Source organism: Physella acuta, unplaced genomic scaffold (assembly GCF_028476545.2).
Source record: "Physella acuta isolate Inbredline_101_S28 unplaced genomic scaffold, ASM2847654v3 ptg002074l, whole genome shotgun sequence".
NCBI lineage: Eukaryota > Metazoa > Mollusca > Gastropoda > Physidae > Physella > Physella acuta.
Window position 1 is genome coordinate 23689 of NW_026733576.1, and position 19506 is coordinate 43194.

The window sequence follows — 19506 nt, forward strand, 5'->3', positions numbered from 1 at the left end:
ATCCACATCCACATTCACATCACATTCACATTCACATTCACATTCACATCCGCATTTACATGCGCAGGCGGATACTCTTACGCATCTAGGGGAATCAAAACGTATAATTTGTCCCTTGCATGTATCACTACGCCTGTGGGTGGGAGTTGGGTTAGGGGAAATGGCTGCTACGCCTCTGGGTAGTGTAGCTTCGTGAGATAACCTAAGGCCATCCAGGTATTAAGTGTCACGGCTTTAGCATGAGACTTACGTCATGTAACTGAATCTGGGAAGAAAAGTAAAAATTTCCTGAAATCGTATCGGTTCTCGTTATGCTAAAAAATAATCTTTAACGAGATGACGTATTTTTATTTTACTAGCCCTGAGGCCCGGATATCCATTTAAAAACAACGGGACATGTAAAAGCTGGTCTTTATATTTTTGTTGAGCTGAAATGTAGTTTTAAAAAAGCTAATATAAAATTACGTCTAGCAGTTATGTAGCTGTGTACAGCTTCAATCAATAAACCACGCAGCTTAGGACTCAAAGGTCGACTAAGTTTTTCTTTGAATAGTTTTATGTTGTTGTTTTAAATAGCTGGACTGGTCGTAAGGGGACCATGGAGACAAGTCACGTGATCTAGCTTGTGAGTTTAACTAGCGGGGTTGGACTCAATGTATCGTCAACGCCGCTGTCAGCTCGGTGTCTTTAGACAACTAAATACCGGAAATAAGCGCAACAAAAAATTGCGCAACGAAAAATTGCGCACAAAAATAGAAGAGTTATTTCCGCTATAGTAAAATTTAAACGCGTAATCGTTGATAATGATATAATATACTACAAAATGTAGGCTAGCTGCAAGAAAAATATAGCCCACGTTCAATTGTTTTTGTTTTTTTTTACAAGAAGCGTACAGTTTATTACTTTTTATTCGAATCCGCAACAAGGTGTCTTAAACGCAGTTACAATAGTAAGACCCTTAGCCTAACGGTACTTAATTTGATTCAGTTATTAGTAAAAAAATTATAATTGTTGTATATTGAGAACTACTGGTATATTAAAATCTTGAAGCGAAGCGTAGAAACAAATAGCCGCCATGTTTTTTTTTATTATCAATGGGAATCATGTTAAAAAATAATTAATTTGGCTAAAAAACTTATATCTCTCTCTGGCTAACGAGATTTAAAATTTTAAGCGATAGAGAAAGAGACCTACAAGCCCTATTACAAACATAGTCTTGTACTAGACGTATCAGAACCCCGAACGGACAAAATTTATTTCGCACACAAGATTTTGTTCGTCAGAGAGTATAATATTTGCTACCAGTCGGTTTAGTCTACCAATGAGATGCATCAAGGGGAGGCAAGCATAGGAGCCTAGGTTTTTAAAAACACCGTTAGTTGTCTGTTCTTGAGTTGTACAAAACCCAATAGTTTCGTTAGACAAGAGGAAGGTTCAGATCTGTTAATGTTATAGAATTTTCATAGCCTTTAAATACCGCTATTGCTGGATTAGTGTTAGGATCAGGGTTAGTATCATTTAATTTATTGTAACAATACAAACCTCCCTTGTCGTAGTATGCAGAAAAAACCCATCCTCTACACCCCAAAAAAAACAACAAAAAAAAAACAACACACAAATTAATTTTAACGAGCCGACCCGCAGCGTATCATACGCTGCTATTTAGTTGTTTTATTTTCTACTTTTCAGTAATTCATAATTTGTGAATTCGACAGTACCAATGCTGCCACTGAAAATATTTGCTTTAAAACACTAACCCCCCCCCCCTTTCCCCTAACCCCGACCCAACACACACAACCCCCCCCCCCCCACCCTTGAAAGCAGCCTCCTCTTAGTTATTTCTTAGTTACCTCCTGTAAGTTTAATATTGAACTAAATTATCTGCCCCTAATAGAAACCTAAGACTCTACGATTTGTAAACATTTAGCTTTGTAAACATTTAGTGTGACCACAACTCACCAGACAATGTGGGGGTGGGGGTGGTAGTGATAGTGATAGTGATAGAGAGAAAGAGAGGGGACTGCAAGGAGGCGCTTGCAGCTTGTTTTCTAACTGCTCCCAGAAGAGAATTATATATATAGATTGCTAAGAGGAAAACAAAACAGTCTGATAAAACATCGAATCTAAAAGAAAACAACCGAATCGGTACTGTGTCTTTAGTTTTCATCTGATTCAACCTGGCTAATTCGAACGCGCAGTTGTCTTGAATAATTTGATCGAGAGCAAAAAGACCTGGCTTCATTAGGAGATAAAACAGCTCGAGTTTGTGCTAAATTATCTCCCATTTAATCTTTGGGCAGTGTTGTCTTCCATCTCAATTCTTGATTTACTGCAATGGTTTTAAAAGAAAAAATTGAAAAAGAAAAACTGTATAAATGTGCGTGTTTTATTTTGAAACATAAATATAATTAATAAATTAACTCCTCATTTAAGTTTTTGTTTCAAGTTTTGTGTAGTGAATTAGCATTTAGGTGTTAATTAATGTTTGTTAAATGTCAAAGAATGTCAAAGAGCTAGTTTCTCCAGCCGTCCCCTGTGGTTAACCATTATGACCTAGTTTCTCCAACTAACCCCGTAGGTCAGGGGTCGGCAACCTGCGGCTCGCGAGCCGCATGCGGCTCTTTTGGTGTCACGATGCGGCTCTCTAGCTCCCTGCACAAATATTAATAGTTATATTATTTCATTTTCAAAACTCATAACAAAAATTATACTGTAAAGATACACAAGTTAATGGGGACTGTTAATTTAGAATGCATTTCCCTATCCACCAGTAAGCATTAATTTGACGTGAGTGACGTAGTTATTATTCGCTTCCTACTGTTGAGCCGGGTACAGGACTGCGGGGTACGAGTTTACCCTGCGTTCAGTGGGGTGGAAGATAAGCCCCGTGAGAACCAAAGGACAGAAGCGAATGATGCAAATTATTCAAACCGATATCCAAGCGAGTTAGTCGGAGTTTGCCGTGTTGAAGCCTGCCTGGCTAATGGGAGACACCTCCTGAGCCGGTGTTATCCGTAAAAATAATAAAAAATTAACAGCTTCTAAAGTGGATTTGGATAGTCCTATATTTTTTATTATTTGATTACTAATTTCATTATTCTGGCGAAACAAGTGTGTTTTTATATGAATAAATATTATTTCATATTTAAAGCTATTTAGTTTAAATAACGGGTCGGCTTGGTCAAGTCGGTAAAGCTCATGGTTACTAAACCGAAAAGTCTCGAGTTCGAACCCTCTGGCAGATAAGGCTCGAACACTAAAAATTAAGAACGAAGAAGAAGATTTTATATAACAAATCAAATTTATTTATCTAATCCAAATCAAATAATAAAATATTGAAATAAAAATGTCAGTGGCTCTTTTAAAATTGGGAAATTGTCAAAATTTTTAACTTTTAGCTCTTCCGTTTCCAAAGGTTACCGACCCCTGAACTAGAGAACAATTTTTTAAGTTGTTTCCCATTTTAACATTCATAGTAAACAAGGGAAGCAACGAATTTTCTGAATTTTCGCATGATAACAAACGTAATAATACAATATAAATTGAAATGATTGTTTTATTTATTATATTTTACACAGCTATTAACACGTTCTTAACTAATATTCTGTCCATTTGTGGTAATTATTGGATTTCTGAATAATTAATGTGCTCTAAAATATGTATAAAAGCATTAGATTAATGACCGGCTGCATTTTTGAAGACGGGAAACTACCGCTTTATTTACGCTCACTAGACTAAATTAATCTATTTTAAAAAATTGTTTCCCTTGAAATCAAGGGACAAGATAAAATCGCCTGAGTATTTGTCGGAAACCTGCATCTTGGGGCTCTCCTGATGTCAAAATGCGGCTCCTCAGTTCCATGCATAAATTATGATAATTATTAGATCTATATATCATTTTATAAACTCATAACAAATGTTATACTGTAAAAAAAAACACACCTTTGAACTAGGTAAAAACACTAAAACAACTTTAAACAAAATACAAAAAACAATGAGAAAAGGTGGAGTAGAGTGAATACGGACAGCTGACAGCCCCGTGGCTATGGTTCCATGCTTTCCACTACCTATGTCCACACTTTGTTTCGAATATCGTTCAATAGAGGATGTTATTTTATTGAGATTGCATTTTTTTATATGTCCGCATTCGTAAATTTGACCTAGCTTTTTAGTTATTAGCTTCAACATCGGGTATGGATAGTGCCATGGCTATATAATTTGATTTTTTTTATATACAAGCAGATAGCTAAAATAATTTCATATGTTTTGTGCGAAATAAATAGATATAATTTCATACTTAGGGGCCTAAACCTATTTATTTAAAATATATTCACCTAATCCTAATAAGAAAATATAAATATTAAATATTAACATAAAAATGTTAGTGGCTCTTTAAAAACTAGGAAATTTTATAAATTGTAACTTTTGGCTCTTCCGTCTCGAATGTTTGCCGACCCCTGCCCTAGGTTTATTTAACATGACCTAATTTCTCCAACTGCCCCATAGGGTAACCCATTATGACCTAGTTTCTCCAGTTGTCGCTCCCTTGAGTAACCCATTATGATTTAGTTTCTCCAACTGCCCTATAGGATAACCCATTATGACCTAGTTTCTACAACTGCCCTATAGGGTAACCCATTATGACCTAGTTTCTCCAACTGCCTCTAGGGTAACCCATTATGACCTAGTTTCTCCAACTGCCCCTAGGGTAACCCATTATGACCTAGTTTCTACAACTGCCTTATAGGGTAACCCATTATGACCTAGTTTCTCCAACTGCCCCTAGGGTAACCCATTATGACCTAGTTTCTACAACTGCCTTATAGGGTAACCCATCGAGTAACCCATAATGACCTATTTTCTCCGGTTGTCCCACCCTTGAGTAACCCATGATGACCTAGTATAAAAACGTGAACTGATCGTTCTTTCACCATCTTCCAGCCCCCATGGCCATAACGTTAAAGTACATCCACAACCGGAAATGGCGCCGCACCACTTGTTTGGGAAAACATCAAACCATGAAGTCTGTCTAGCCGTGTAACAGTTCAAACCATTTACCATGGACCGAATCACTCTTGGGGGTGTCTCCACTTCCGGTGGAGCAGACCTCTTCTTCAATGCCTCCACCGAGGATCCTTTTCAGAGCAACTCCACTGAAGCTATGTTTCAGAGCAACTCCACGGCGCCCCCGAACAACTTCCGGTTTGAGTATCCCAGGATCCCCTACTGGATTTCCCTGACCTACTTCTGTATGCTGTGTTTGTCAGTGGGACTGGGGATTCCCGGAAATGTCATTACTGCTGCTGCTTATCTTTCCATCAAGGTAATTCGATGTTGTTAAAGTATATTGTGTATATATATACATACATACATATATATATATATATATATATATATATATATATATATATATATATATATATATATATATATATATATATATATATATATATATATATATATTTATATATATATAACGACAAAATTAGTTTTTTCCTTACAACCTGATAGACCTGTGGTTTTGTAAACAAACAGATCTTTTGTACTGAGCTAATTAAAATTCAAAAGCTTTTCTTAATTACTATTTAAATAAGTAATACAAACGAAGGAAATAAACATAAAAATGAATTTATTAAAAATTTATAATGTAAACATAATAAACAAAATAGGAATAAAACGAAGACCGGAAACCAATACATTAGCATCCAATGTTTCATTTACTTTTGACCAAATTGACAGATATGGAGTAAGACTTCACAATTTTTGGTGGGCACAAAATGAGATAAATCACTTTTAAAACTCAATTACTTCAGTCTCGAAATGTGGTTTGTTGCAATGGATAGATCTTTAATTGGCAATGAAATTGGTTAAATTACTAAATTAGGAAATAGTATGCTTTAAAAATTTCTTCTGCGGAGCGCCTTTTTTTTCGATTTCCGCCACTGCTAATATACTGCCGCTAAGTAATTCTGCTAAGTAATTCTAAAACAGGCAGAATGAAATGTTAAATCTATAAAAGGTTGTAGAAAATAGCATTTTAAATAAAAGAACGGTGACTGCCCCTTGACAAAATGCAATAAGTTATCTCCCATTATAAAGTTGTATTAGATTAAATTGACTTGGTCTCTCCCTTCCTGCTTTCCTTGCTTATTGAGAGCTTTCAGTTGCTTCCCTTGTATAGATTGAATGAGTGCTTGTTTAGAGAAGATGAAAGTGTTACAGGCTAAATCTAGGATAAGTGGGTTCTATCAAAATCTCCAATGAACAGACTTCACCTAGGTTTACAGAATGCAAGGCAATTTTATAATCGTTAGTTGTTACATATTTGTTCAAGGAAGTCTATCGAATGGCCCTCATTCTTCTAAGCAAAGTGTCGATACTAAACATAGAAAAATTACTGAATGTTTCATAAGTGAACGCATATAAACAGAATTAAAAATATATAAGGTTTTGAACGGAAAAAACAAAACAAAAAATATATTTTAAAATGGAAAGAACAAAACAAATTGACCCTCAAAACAAATCTTAAACGATGTTAGGGTTTTATTTTAGTATTAGGAGAAACTGAAATTCCTGCGTACAAAAGCACTTTTTCTCCTTTCTAGCTCGATGAACGATTTTACTGTTGTTTTCAGTATTTTGTGCTTGCAAACAGTCACCAAGAGCTATATGTCACTCTATATTTTCATAATCTCTAGTCTAGTTGAAGCATTGAATAACACTTTAGGTTCAATTTTTGGGGGGATTAAGTTTTGAGCAACGTAAAAAAATTTCGGGTTTTGTACTTTGCGGTCAATTTCACTGTTGTACAGAATACCTAGACGTTTTTTGACAGTTGTATATATATATATATATATATATATATATATTTTATATATATATATTTTATATATATATATATATATATATATATATATATATATATATATATATATATATATATATATATATATATATATATATATATATATATATATATATATATCTTGCTCTATGGTTCCAGAACAAGTCCAACTGTGACTGGTACATCTTCTTCATGGCACTATTTGACCTGCTAGCCTGTGTATTCCGGAACACGGCCTTTATCCTGGAGTACCTGGAGGTCTGGCTTGACCTCTCGACCTCAGGCTACTGTCGTTTTATCGTCTGGGTGTCTCAGTCGACCGTGGGCAGCTGCATCTTCTTGTTCGCTCTCATTGCCATAGACAGGTGGGCGTTGATGGTAGCTCTCATTGCCATAGACAGGTGGGTGTTGATGGTAGCTCTCATTGCCATAGACAGGTGGGTGTTGATGGTAGCTCTCATTGCCATAGACAGGTGGGTGTTGATGGTAGCTCTCATTGCCATAGACAGGTGGGTGTTGATGGTCGCTCTCATTGCTATAGGTGGGTGTTGATGGTCGCTCTCATTGCTATAGGTGGGTGTTGATGGTCGCTCTCATTGCTATAGACAGGTGGGTGTTGATGGTCGCTCTCATTGCTATAGGTGGGTGTTGATGGTCGCTCTCATTGCTATAGACAGGTGGGTGTTGATGGTCGCTCTCATTGCTATAGACAGGTGGGTGTTGATGGTCGCTCTCATTGCTATAGACAGGTGGGTGTTGATGGTCGCTCTCATTGCTATAGACAGGTGGGTGTTGATGGTCGCTCTCATTGCCATAGACAGGTGGGTGTTGATGGTCGCTCTCATTGCTATAGACAGGTGGGTGTTGATGGTAGCTCTCATTGCTATAGACAGGTGGGTGTTGATGGTAGCTCTCATTGCCATAGACAGGTGGGTGTTGATGGTAGCTCTCATTGCCATAGACAGGTGGGTGTTGATGGTAGCTCTCATTGCCATAGACAGGTGGGTGTTGATGGTCGCTCTCATTGCCATAGACAGGTGGGTGTTGATGGTAGCTCTCATTGCCATAGACAGGTGGGTGTTGATGGTAGCTCTCATTGCCATAGACAGGTGGGTGTTCCTGGTCGCTCTCATTGCCATAGACAGGTGGGTGTTGATGGTAGCTCTCATTGCCATAGACAGGTGGGTGTTCCTGGTCGCTCTCATTGCCATAGACAGGCGGGTGTTTCCGGTCACTGTCTCAGGTAGCTGTGGCCAGTGTTTCTTCCAGAGTTTTTCTCCGCTGCTGGGGGGGGGGGGGGCATTTGATATTTTCGGAAGGGGGGGGGGGGAAGGACTATATTTCCGAGGGGGGGGGGGGGCGGACACTGGTAAAAGTATATATTTTCTATATACATTCCATTTCTTTTTTTTTGGGGGGGTGGGGGGTGGGGGGGGGGGGTAGGGTGGCGGTAGACATTCCTCCGCAACCCCCCCCCCCTCCCCCCGAAGAAACTCTGGCTGTGGCACAGATCACTGGGCAGGTGTGTTTATTTTAGCCCACCCCCTCCCCCCTCTTCTCTTGACCAGAGGCGTATCTAGTGGAGGGCGTGTGGTGTGCTCGTTCTAATTCACGTTCCAATGGGAAACTTTTTTTCGCAAGAGTAAATAAGTACGGGGAGTGGGGGGTCGCGAAAATTGATATTTCTTCACTTGCTTCACCTCTTCACTTGGCTGCTTTATAGTATATGACACTACATATCACACTTATAACAGAACGACACCCGTTAAATATTGAACAAACTAGGACAATTTGAAAATATTACAATTACGATTGGCGATGTTACATTTACTATTCGGCATATTAGAATTCCTTATTCGTCAGTTGTTGTTTTTTTTTAAAGTTTATTTATACGATTGTTGGTTCGAATATACCAATACGCTAAAATGCAGAAATCCAGTTATTTCAAATTGGATAGTTATAATATTAGTAGCAATATTTCGTATACACCAGAAGCGTAGCGAGGGGGATGGGCGGGGGGACATATGTCCCCGGGCGCCGACCTTAGGGGGGCGCCAAAATGGGTTGGAAAAACAAATGGAAAGTTTGAGGGGTGGGGGTGCAAATCGAAAGTTTGAGGGGGGGGGGTGCAAATTGAAAGTTTGAGGAGGGATAGGGGTGCAAATCGAAAGCTTGTCCCCGAGCGCCGGGAAGGGTCGCTACGCCTCGTGTATACACACTGGAGCAGACTGACTAAATTTTTAGAAGTGGGGGTGGAGAAGTGGATAGCGGACACTGGTAAAAGTATATATTTTCTATATATATTCTATTTGGTTGTGGGGGGGGGGGGGGGGGGAGGAGGTAGATATTATTTCAAGCATGGAACATTTGTGACATTCCGATTTCACGGAATGTTAGTATTATTTACTCACCCATGCTCAGTGGCGTGCAGAGCTATGTTGCTGCCCGGGGCAAAACCAAAGGAAGATGCCCCCCATAAATTGTATATATATATATATATATATATATATATATATATATATATATATATATATATATATATATATATATATATATATATAAATTACGGTGTTTAAAGCGTTAGTAGCCCTACTATTGACGATAAATTATAACACACATTATGTTATTAATCAGAATACGAATAGAAAAGCATTTTAAAAAATCGACTTAGCTGAACTCTTGAGAAGACTCCATGCATATATATCCAAAAGAATGACTGACTCATTCGGGGAGGGAGAAAACAGTATGGGGACATGCCGGATGTTGGGGGGGGGGGAGGGGCTATATGCCAAGCCCAACAAAAGAATTTACAGTTTCCATTACCCTACCGGGGTCGGGCTGCGGTCACCGTTGAATTAAATTGGAAAAAAACTAAAAGGTCAAAGTTCGCCATTGTTTATTGCTACGACTGAGGCCACTGTTGATGTTAGGCCTAGTAAGTTACCCCCCCCCCCCCCCCTCCCCATCTCGAACTTGAACAATGCTGTATTTTATAGAAACACATTGGTGGCACACCTCGTGTGCAGGGAAGAGAACCATGGTCGCCGGGTGATTGTTTGGTGGCTGGCTATGGGTTGATTGAGTGAGCCCTTCCCCCTCCCCCTCCACCCCCTTGTACCTGGTATGTAAATTTGGGATACCCTATTGTATTCTGACCAATGTAGGTGTATTTTTTTTGGATGCCTGTACTAGTTACGGACCTAAAAAATGCTAGTCTTGTCTCGTACGTCGAAGTAGTCGGATACGTAGGAATAAAGCGTCTCGTCTTAACTCGATACATTGAGAAAATATCGATTCTAGTCATAGAGCACAGCGATTTCTGCTTGTGCGCATTGTCGATGTTTGATAGAATTTTAGTATCGCTAAACTTGGGGCCCGCACTTAATGGTCGGCTCTAGGCCCCAAGTATTCATATGCAAACCCTGTATGGGAATTAATCCAGTAACGGCTACCAGGGTCGTTATAACTCCCACAATTCATTAAATCAACGTGGACTCACTTACTTTACAGGTGGCTCTACTATTTATAACATCAGTTCTATTTAAGCGCCCATTTACTTTACAGATAACTTTACTTTGCATTAAAATACTTTAACACAGCTTTTAGTATGCCCTACAATTGATAAAAAATAAAATGGGCACAATTGTTTGAAATGATATCACTACAATGTATATTAAAAATCTGTTGATGCTTATTCTTGAGGGTGTCCTTACAGTGTCTCAGAAACAATACGGACATTCTTATTCTTTAGTATATTCATATGCATCAAAACCGAATAAATTCTCTTGGGTGCCCCTACAAGTTATCTAAAAATAATACGGGCTTACTTCATCTGCAAATGCCCTTTTAATCACAAGCAAAAATAAAATAAATTATTCGAAAATCGCTCTAATGCAATAAAGTGGTTTAAATTGTTCGTTCAATGGCCAGTGGTTAGAATAAAAGTCATGCGTTTAGGTATATTATATAAAGAGACAGTGTTAGTAAGCACACAATTTTAGACAAATTACAATATCAACAAGCATTAGTGGTTAAAATTAAAACAAATAGGAAACCATTGACAGATTTGGACACTTTATATAATTAGTTCGAATTGTGGGAAAAACACCGTTTTCGGCTATAGAATCCAAGAGAAATGTCTCTCAAATGTAATAAGAACGCTCAGTAGTGTGGGGTTTAGGGGTGGGTGACAGTAGATGCTTTGGCTTTGGGGTGGGTGAAAGTTGGGGGGGGGGAGGTGAAAGATCACGCAGACTGTGCATTTAAATATATGGCTATGGGATGGAACATCCCAAAAAAAGTCTCCAGATTCGAGTACTACATTACTGGATCTCTGGCCGTGCCAATAGAGCGTCTAGGTATTACATTACCGGTCTTACAATAGAAGGTTTGTGCCTAAAGTGAGGGGGGGGGGGGAACAAGTGACAGCCAGCTACACCTTATTTATGTGTTTTTGGACAGTACGACCGGGCGGCCGCGAATGCCGGTAATTAAGAAGTGTGAGACTTAAGGACAACTTTAGAATGAAGTTAACTCGGCCCGGCCCAGTGTATCAAAACAGTACGGACTTGAAAGTTTGTATTTAACCGTACACAAAAATCCAAATGGCCATGAATAAAGAATATCATTAGAATAACAAAAAACCAAGAGGATGTGCGCTTAATCAGTCTACGAATGCCGTTACGTCCATCAAAATGAACAAGGATGCCCTACAAACATTATGCAATGAATAGAAACATAATAAAGATGCCCGATAAAATATGAAGCGAAAAGGGCATAATTACTGTAGGGATGCCCTTCAGACATTCAATAATGAATATAAGCATAATAAATATCCGATAATATATAAACGAATATGGGCATAATTGCTGTAATTATATAAATACAAACGTGAATACAAGTAAATTACTTTAAAGTTGCCCTGACGATATATAAAATGAATGCGGGCATAATTACTGTTTGGATGCCCTTCAAAAGTATTATGATGAATATAAGCAAATTACATTAAAGATGCCCCTACAGTGTGTAAATTATAATCATGGGCTTTAATACTCTATGGATGACCACAAAGTATAAAATGATTATGGGCGTGTTCTCTAAAAGATGCCCCTACAGTGTGTAAATTATAACCATGGGCTTTAATACTCAATGGATGACCACAAGTGTATAAATTGATTATGGGCGTGTTCTCTAAAAGATGCCCCTACCGTGTGTAAATTATAATCATGGGCTTTAATACTCTATGGATGACCACAAGTGTATAAAATGATTATGGGCGTGTTCTCTAAAAGATGCCCCTACAGTGTGTAAATTATAATCATGGGCTTTAATACTCTATGGATGACCACAAGTGTATAAAATGATTATGGGCGTGTTCTCTAAAAGATGCCCCTACCTACACAAGTATCAGATACTCTATTAATTCAAAGACTGCATACATTTATTCGGGGAATATCAATGACTACTACACCACTACCCTTCACCGATGCCCCTTTCTCCCTGAAGGTTGTACGACACGGACAGTACGATGACTATATCAGTGCCATGTGTTGATTGTATATACACATTTCGGTGAATTCGGGCAAATTGTGATAATTTGATAATTCTGCCTAGCTAGACAAACCTTAGTAGACATTTAGCTTTCCTAAAAAAAAAAAAAAAAAAAAAAAAAAAAAAAAAAAAAAAAAAAAAAAAAAATTAAAAATTAAAAATTAAAAAAAAAAAAAAAAGACATTTTTTTTACCCCCTTTGGATGCCCCTTTGATGTGGCTGCCCGGGGCCTGGGCCCCCTCCGCCCCCCCCCTCTGCACGCCACTGCCCATGCTCGTTAGACCGTAAACACTGCTTAGGCAGCTCTGATTCATGTCACGATTCCCTCATTTAATGCAATACTAGTCAACGTTTTTTAGTATACTTGCTAGTACAAAAAATTGATTTTTTCCCCCCAAGTATAGTAAGCCGTCCTGGCTAAAATCAATCCCCGTAACTCTAGGAGTTTTCAAGTTCAAGGTTTAAAATCATGTGTTTATCTCCCTTTACTGCGTGTCATGTTATAACTCATATTATCTGGGTATGAAAATTGTGAGTCTCCTGGCCTTTACGAATACAACATTTAAATCCTAATCACGCGTATAGATATGAATACACTTGCTTTATTTTACACTAGGGTATTGTATATCATTTCCTTGTAAATGTTTCAACTTGGTAATAATAACGTAACACAAAGATAAAGTCAATTATTCACAGCCAAGATGGATGCGATGTCTAATAAGAAACATAGATTGCATGATGTATAACAAACCTTCACTTCGCGATTTCCAGCAAAAATTACATCCCATGATATCGAACAAAAAATACATCCCATGATTTCCAGCAAAAAATATATCCCATGATTTCAAGCAAAAAATATATCCCATGATTTCTAGCAAAAAATATATCCCATGATTTCCAGCAAAAAATATATCCCATGATTTACAGCAAAAAATATATTCCATTATTTCCATAAAAAAATATATTCCATGATTTACAACAAATGTACACTTCGCGATTTAAAATAGATAAAATGATTTACAAGTTTCCTTTTCAACCTGATTGTCGACTGGGGCAGTAGAGTTCTCCTATTTCAGTGACCTTGGCATGATGAGATGGTGCTGTCAGCATTATGCCCAGCCGCCTTTACTTTCCCTAATATGAGTCAGGTACCCATCAGAGCTGGGTGGACGACTTCAATACCGGGTTCCAAACACGAGACTTTCGGTTCAGCTGTCCCATGCTCTATCAACAAACCACGGCATCCCTTTCAACAAACTTAGATCCCATCATTTACAACAACCTCACACTCAATGATTTATAAACGGCATATATTCCGTATATTCCATGATTTACAGCAAACACTCAATGATTTATAAACGGCATATATTCCGTATATTCCATGATTTACAGCAAACACTCAATGATTTATAAACGGCATATATTCCGTATATTCCATGATTTACAGCAAACACTCAATGATTTATAAACGGCATATATTCCGTATATTCCATGATTTACAGCAAACACTCAATGATTTATAAACGGCATATATTCCGTATATTCCATGATTTACAGCAAACACTCAATGATTTATAAACGGCATATATTCCGTATATTCCATGATTTACAGCAAACACTCAATGATTTATAAACGGCATATATTCCGTATATTCCATGATTTACAGTAAACACTCAATGATTTACACCACGCATCTATTCCATCATTTACAAACAATCTGACTATTTATATTTATTTATATTTTATTTATATTTATTTATTGATATTTATATTATATATATTTACAAACACCGACTCCATGTTTTACAATAAAAGACAACAATTTTTCTGTCAGATACTTCAAACTGTGCAACATCTCCCAGGAAACGATAACTCCGCAGAAATCAAGAAACATAACTCTTGTCTTGACCCTGGTCAACGTCCTCACGGCCGCCCCCTGTCTCTACCTGTTCGACAACCTTGACAGGGGCGTGTGTCAAGTCAAGACTGAGATGGTCAACAACCCATTTGTCAAAGCGTACTACAGGTAGCACCAGTGGTATCATGTCGGGTTAGCTGTTATCATATCGTGGGGTTTAGTGTTAGGGTTATGGTTGTTTGAAACAAAAGATTGGCAACCTTATGTATTTTAATCCTAAGACTTACGCTAATCCTAAGACTAACCCTGATCCTAAGACTTACGCTAATCCTAACAGTTAGCTCTGATTTATAGTGCGACTGAATCCATAAAATCATCTATTGTTTTTATTTTAAACAGATTTTCGTGGGTTCTTTTGATTACTCACTCAATAGTTAAGTTTATGTATGTATATATATATATATATATATATATATATATATATATATATATATATATATATATATATATATATATATATATATATATATATATATACATATACATATGTATATATATATATATATATATATAATATTATATATATATATATATATATAATATATATATATATATATATATATATATATATATATATATATATATATATATATATATATATATATATATATATATATATGTTTGTGTATAATGGTTGATTTTTCATGAAATACAGTGATATTTTTAAATTCAATTTATTGATTCCCAATAAAAAAAAAACCTTTTCCCGACGGATTTAAATAGGGAAGTGATGAATAATATTCTTGTCAATAGACGCGCAGAAAAAAATTCTAATCGTTGTCGTGTTTACGTATTTCAGCATCATCTTTATTCTATTCCTTCTCATGATGCTCATCGTTGTCTACTGTTACATCAGCATCGCGGTCAAGGTCAGTCACTTTTTTAAAATAAACATCTCCCCATAAAAATAATCCTTCTTAGTTTAACCCGGTGACACCCTTTAGAAAATGGGTGACACCAAATTGGATATAAAATTAATGTATCGAGCAAACTGAACTCTAAAGTAACACAAAACGTTTCAACTAGACGTCGCGCGTCTTGTTCCAACCAATCACAGAGCTCGTACCTTACAGGTTCGGCGATCCCGGCGTGTCGGTCTGGTTGAGCGGGAGTTTGTTTACAAGAGCGAGATCGCTGACGAGTTGTCCTCCCATTCCATCAGCTTCAAGGTGAGTCTTCTTGTTGTTGTCTAGGGTCACCAAGTGTTTAACCTTGACCTTTAACCTTCCCGCGCCTCTCGGATGTTTTGATGTCAGGTTACACCAATGTACAATACAGTAGCCATCATTAATTACTGACACCGGCTGTTTTTGTTCTAATCCCCGGCATTCCCTGAACTGATGTTATTATGTTCTCCCACCATTCCTTGTTTGTTGTATCCAAGACTCCAGTCATTCCCTGTTTACATTCCAGAATCGTACCATTCCCTGTTTTTATTCCTCACTCCCATCATTCCCTGTTTTTATTCCTTACCTCCACGATTCCCTGTTTATATTCCTTACCTCACCATTCCCTGTTTTTATTCCTCACTCCCACCCTTACCTATTTTAATCTGCACTCCCACCATCAGAGGCGTAGCGAGGGGGGGGGGGTACATATGACCCCGGGCCCCGAACTTAGGGGGCGCCAAAATGGGTCATAAAAACAAATTAAAATCTCATTTTAGTTGCATATTTGCATTATAAATATAAAAAATATATGGGGGCGGTGCAAATTGAAAGTTTGAGGCATGGGGCGCCAAATTGAAAGTTTGTCCCCGTGCGCTGGGAACGGTCGCTACGCCTCTGCCCACCATTCCCTGTTTTTATTCCTCCCCCCACCATTCCCTATAACTAATACACCATTCCCTATTATCTCTCCGTGTACAGAGACAGCTAACGACTACGACCTCCGACGAATCCATCCTGACCCATCTTACATCTGACGCCCCTTGTGTACCGCAGGGGTCATCCACAGTTCAAGGTCAGGAGCGCCCCGGTCAACCACAGCACTTCGACCGACACGTGATCAACCTTGAACTTCCTTCAGCAAACAGAACGGATGTGAGACTTGTGCGAGGTCAGTCTCTCGCCGCTAGAGGCGGGGGAGGAGAAAGTGGCTCGAGAACAGCATTCCCGTCTAGCGCTCGGTCTAGCAGAACCGCTGACCCGACGACCTTGGGACCCACTGGAATAGCAGAGTCCATGAACACAGGGTCTATCGGCATAGCAGGGGCGATAACCAATGGCCACATCGGCACAACAGGGGTGATAACCAACGGCAACAGCGGTACAGCCGGACAGCTGACCTCAGGCGCTACCGGAGTTGCCTCCCCCCTGACCATCTTACACGCCCAGCGCGAGTTCGTTCGTCAGCAGAGGAACATCCGGGTCACGGGGCTTCTCTTTGTCGTCACTTCCGTCTTCATCCTGAGCTGGATCCCGCCCTACGCCGCCATGATCAAGGGCTTCTTCGTGGGCTACACCTGGCCGCTCTCCACGGGGGAGCTGGTCCTGAGCAGCTACGGGGCAAATGTTTACGTCATCAACACCTTCTCCAACCCCGTCATATACGCCGCCATGAGCGTGACGTACCGGAAACACGTCAAAACGTTGTTTACAAAAATTAAAATTAGCGTACATAACTTCTTTTACCGGTAGTATAAAAAGTATGAGCTTGTTAAATTTCGTAAGGAAACGGAAAAAGCTGTCCCAATTCCAGCGAGTTTCTGCGATGTTAGAACGAACGTCTGCAAAGCGTAACGAAAATTGTTACAACAACCTCTCTAGTCTGACCTATTGACCCAGTTAGCTAGTGAAAACTTGTTTACGATTGCGCTTAGCTAAAGAAGAGGCGTAGCGACCGTTTCCGGCGCCCGGGGCGAACTATGATGTGCCTCTCCCCCAACCCAATCATGTGCGCTTCTTACAACTCTTAGTTTTAATTCTGCTGTCACGCTGTCGATGTAGACAAATGTTTAGTCAGTCTGTTAAGCCTGGTAAACATTCTAGTTTTTTAGCTTTGACTGTGTATAATTCAGCGATTCAGCTCTTTGGGCGCCTCATATGATCAGCGCCCAGTACGGCATCCCTACCGCCCTCCCTTAGCTACGCCTCTAAAGCTAAAGAAGAGCTGATATGGACCAAAAGGGAAACTATCGAAATAAATAAAAAATCATTTTTTTTCGAGTTCATTACCCTGATAGCATAAAATGTTATATTCTTTCAATGAGCATATCTGCTTGATTAGTTGAATGTCGTGGTTTAACTGCTACTTGAAGACAGATAAAGGACCACAAGTTTATATCTACTAGACAGAAGAACCACAACAAGGTTAAAGCTAGACGTTTGTACATAGCGATTCCATCTTACTCTTTTTGGCTTCTTAATGAGCATAAGATTAAAAGTGTACATTAGTAATGTCAAAATGTTTTTATTTAATTGAGTCTGAAGGGTGTATAGAATTACTGATGTTTCAAATCATTAAAGTGTGAATCTTTATTATCGATCAATTTATTTTTAAATAGTAATAAATCTGGTATTAAAAGGATAGAAAAATAATGGTAACATGTGTTAGAGGTGTGGTAGGACTAGAGCGCACGATTGTTTACCCGAATGTCCCTAGTTCAGATGGCGCGCTAAAGTCATACTTGAGTTCAAAGGTCGCTCCTGAGTCCACACTATTAGTAAAAGTAAACACTGCTCATTATAGCGCTGACCACACAATGTTTTTAAATGCCGAGGGCACAGAAACAGGTAAACTCGACCTTATATTCAAGGCGCGGAGACATCAACGGGAGGTAACCGAAGTATTTGTCTGACTAGTCTACGTAAACAGTAGTTGTCGTTACTGTTTTAAGAAGAAAAGGTAAATGAAACCCAAGATTGGAATATATTACAATTTATCAAATTTGCTGTAATGTAATTAATCAAGTTTGGTGTAATTAATCAAGTTTGGTGTAATAAATCAAGTTTGGTGTAATTAATCAAGTTTGGTGTAATTAATCAAGTTTGGTGTAATTAATCAAGTTTGGTGTAATTAATCAAGTTTGGTGTAATTTATCAAGTTTGGTGTAATTTATGTTTTGAGATGTTAACAATGTGTAATGTGTTGACGTACAGGTGGTGTGTGTGTGTGGGGGGGGGGGGGGGGGGGTTTAATTACATTAATGGCAAATTAAACATTTAAAAAAAAAAACAACCAACCTAAGAGGTGGACCAAATACATCGATAACATATACAAAAAATCACATACACAACATGCAGACAATGAATAAATAACATCAACATTATAAGGATCAATCACATACATAAGGTACAGACAAATCACATAGAGAAATTACTAACAAATCACATATACAAGATGCAGACAATTATCTAATTACATAGACATGATATGGTCCAATCACATACATAAGGTACAAAAAAATTACTAACAAATCACACTGAGGCACATAAAATTATCTGTAGACAAATCACATTCTACTGAGTTAAACATAAACTACAAACTTCAATCAAAACATAATGCTTCAATTAAACACATCTTGAATAAAGATTCAACAAACAAAATTAAGTAAAAAAATATATTTTTACTATTTTTTGGTTTATTCTTTATAACTTGTTCAGTTTCAAAATATCTAATCATTAAAAGAACAAACCAATAATACCACACAATACAAGCAGCTTAATATTATGCAAACGTGAGCTATTAAAAAAAAATTCTCTTTAGCTGTACAGAAATATAAACTGAAGAAAACTGTTTGGCAAATATTAGAGTTATCAAGGACTGGCAATTGCTTCCAATCCTTAGACTGCTCTAAAACATGTGAAATATTTTTTGAAACATGTGAACTCTAAAACAAGTAAACTACTCAACAATATATGAACTAACATTAAATAAATACGTTGAAAGAACTAATCCCACCATAAACTAGCTGAATATTTTGGCTGCCTTCAACCACATATTACTACAAACCATAAAAAGATTTGCAGTCAACCACCCATAGGTTGCAGTCAACCACCCATAGGTTTCAGTCAACCACCCGGCCATAGGTTTCAGTCAACCACCCATAGGTTGCAGTCAACCACCCATAGGTTGCAGTCAACCACCCATAGGTTGCAGTCAACCACCCATAGGTTTCAGTCAACCACCCATAGGTTTCAGCCAACCACCCATAGGTTGCAGTCAACCACCCATAGGTTGAAGTCAACCACC

The 19506-nt window shown here is 38.1% G+C and overlaps 1 protein-coding gene across 1 annotated transcript; it reads left to right on the plus strand.

Annotated features, from left to right (window-relative positions):
• The first annotated feature begins 5059 nt into the window (after positions 1–5059).
• On the plus strand, positions 5060–16952 carry LOC131932015 (uncharacterized). The gene is made up of 6 exons (XM_059288893.1): positions 5060–5323; positions 7004–7209; positions 14230–14421; positions 15113–15182; positions 15387–15482; positions 16182–16952. Exons 1-6 carry the CDS (start codon positions 5060–5062, stop codon positions 16950–16952), a joined length of 1599 nt encoding a protein of 532 aa, XP_059144876.1.
• The last annotated feature ends 2554 nt before the right edge of the window (positions 16953–19506 follow it).

Bases quoted from the DNA above. Each gene is read 5' to 3' on its own strand.
- LOC131932015 (XM_059288893.1), top strand. From the start codon at position 5,060: ATGGACCGAATCACTCTTGGGGGTGTCTCCACTTCCGGTGGAGCAGAC. The intron at 5,324-7,003 runs GTAATTCGATGT...CTATGGTTCCAG, and splicing joins CTGCTTATCTTTCCATCAAG to AACAAGTCCAACTGTGACTG. The intron at 15,183-15,386 runs GTCAGTCACTTT...CGTACCTTACAG, and splicing joins ACATCAGCATCGCGGTCAAG to GTTCGGCGATCCCGGCGTGT.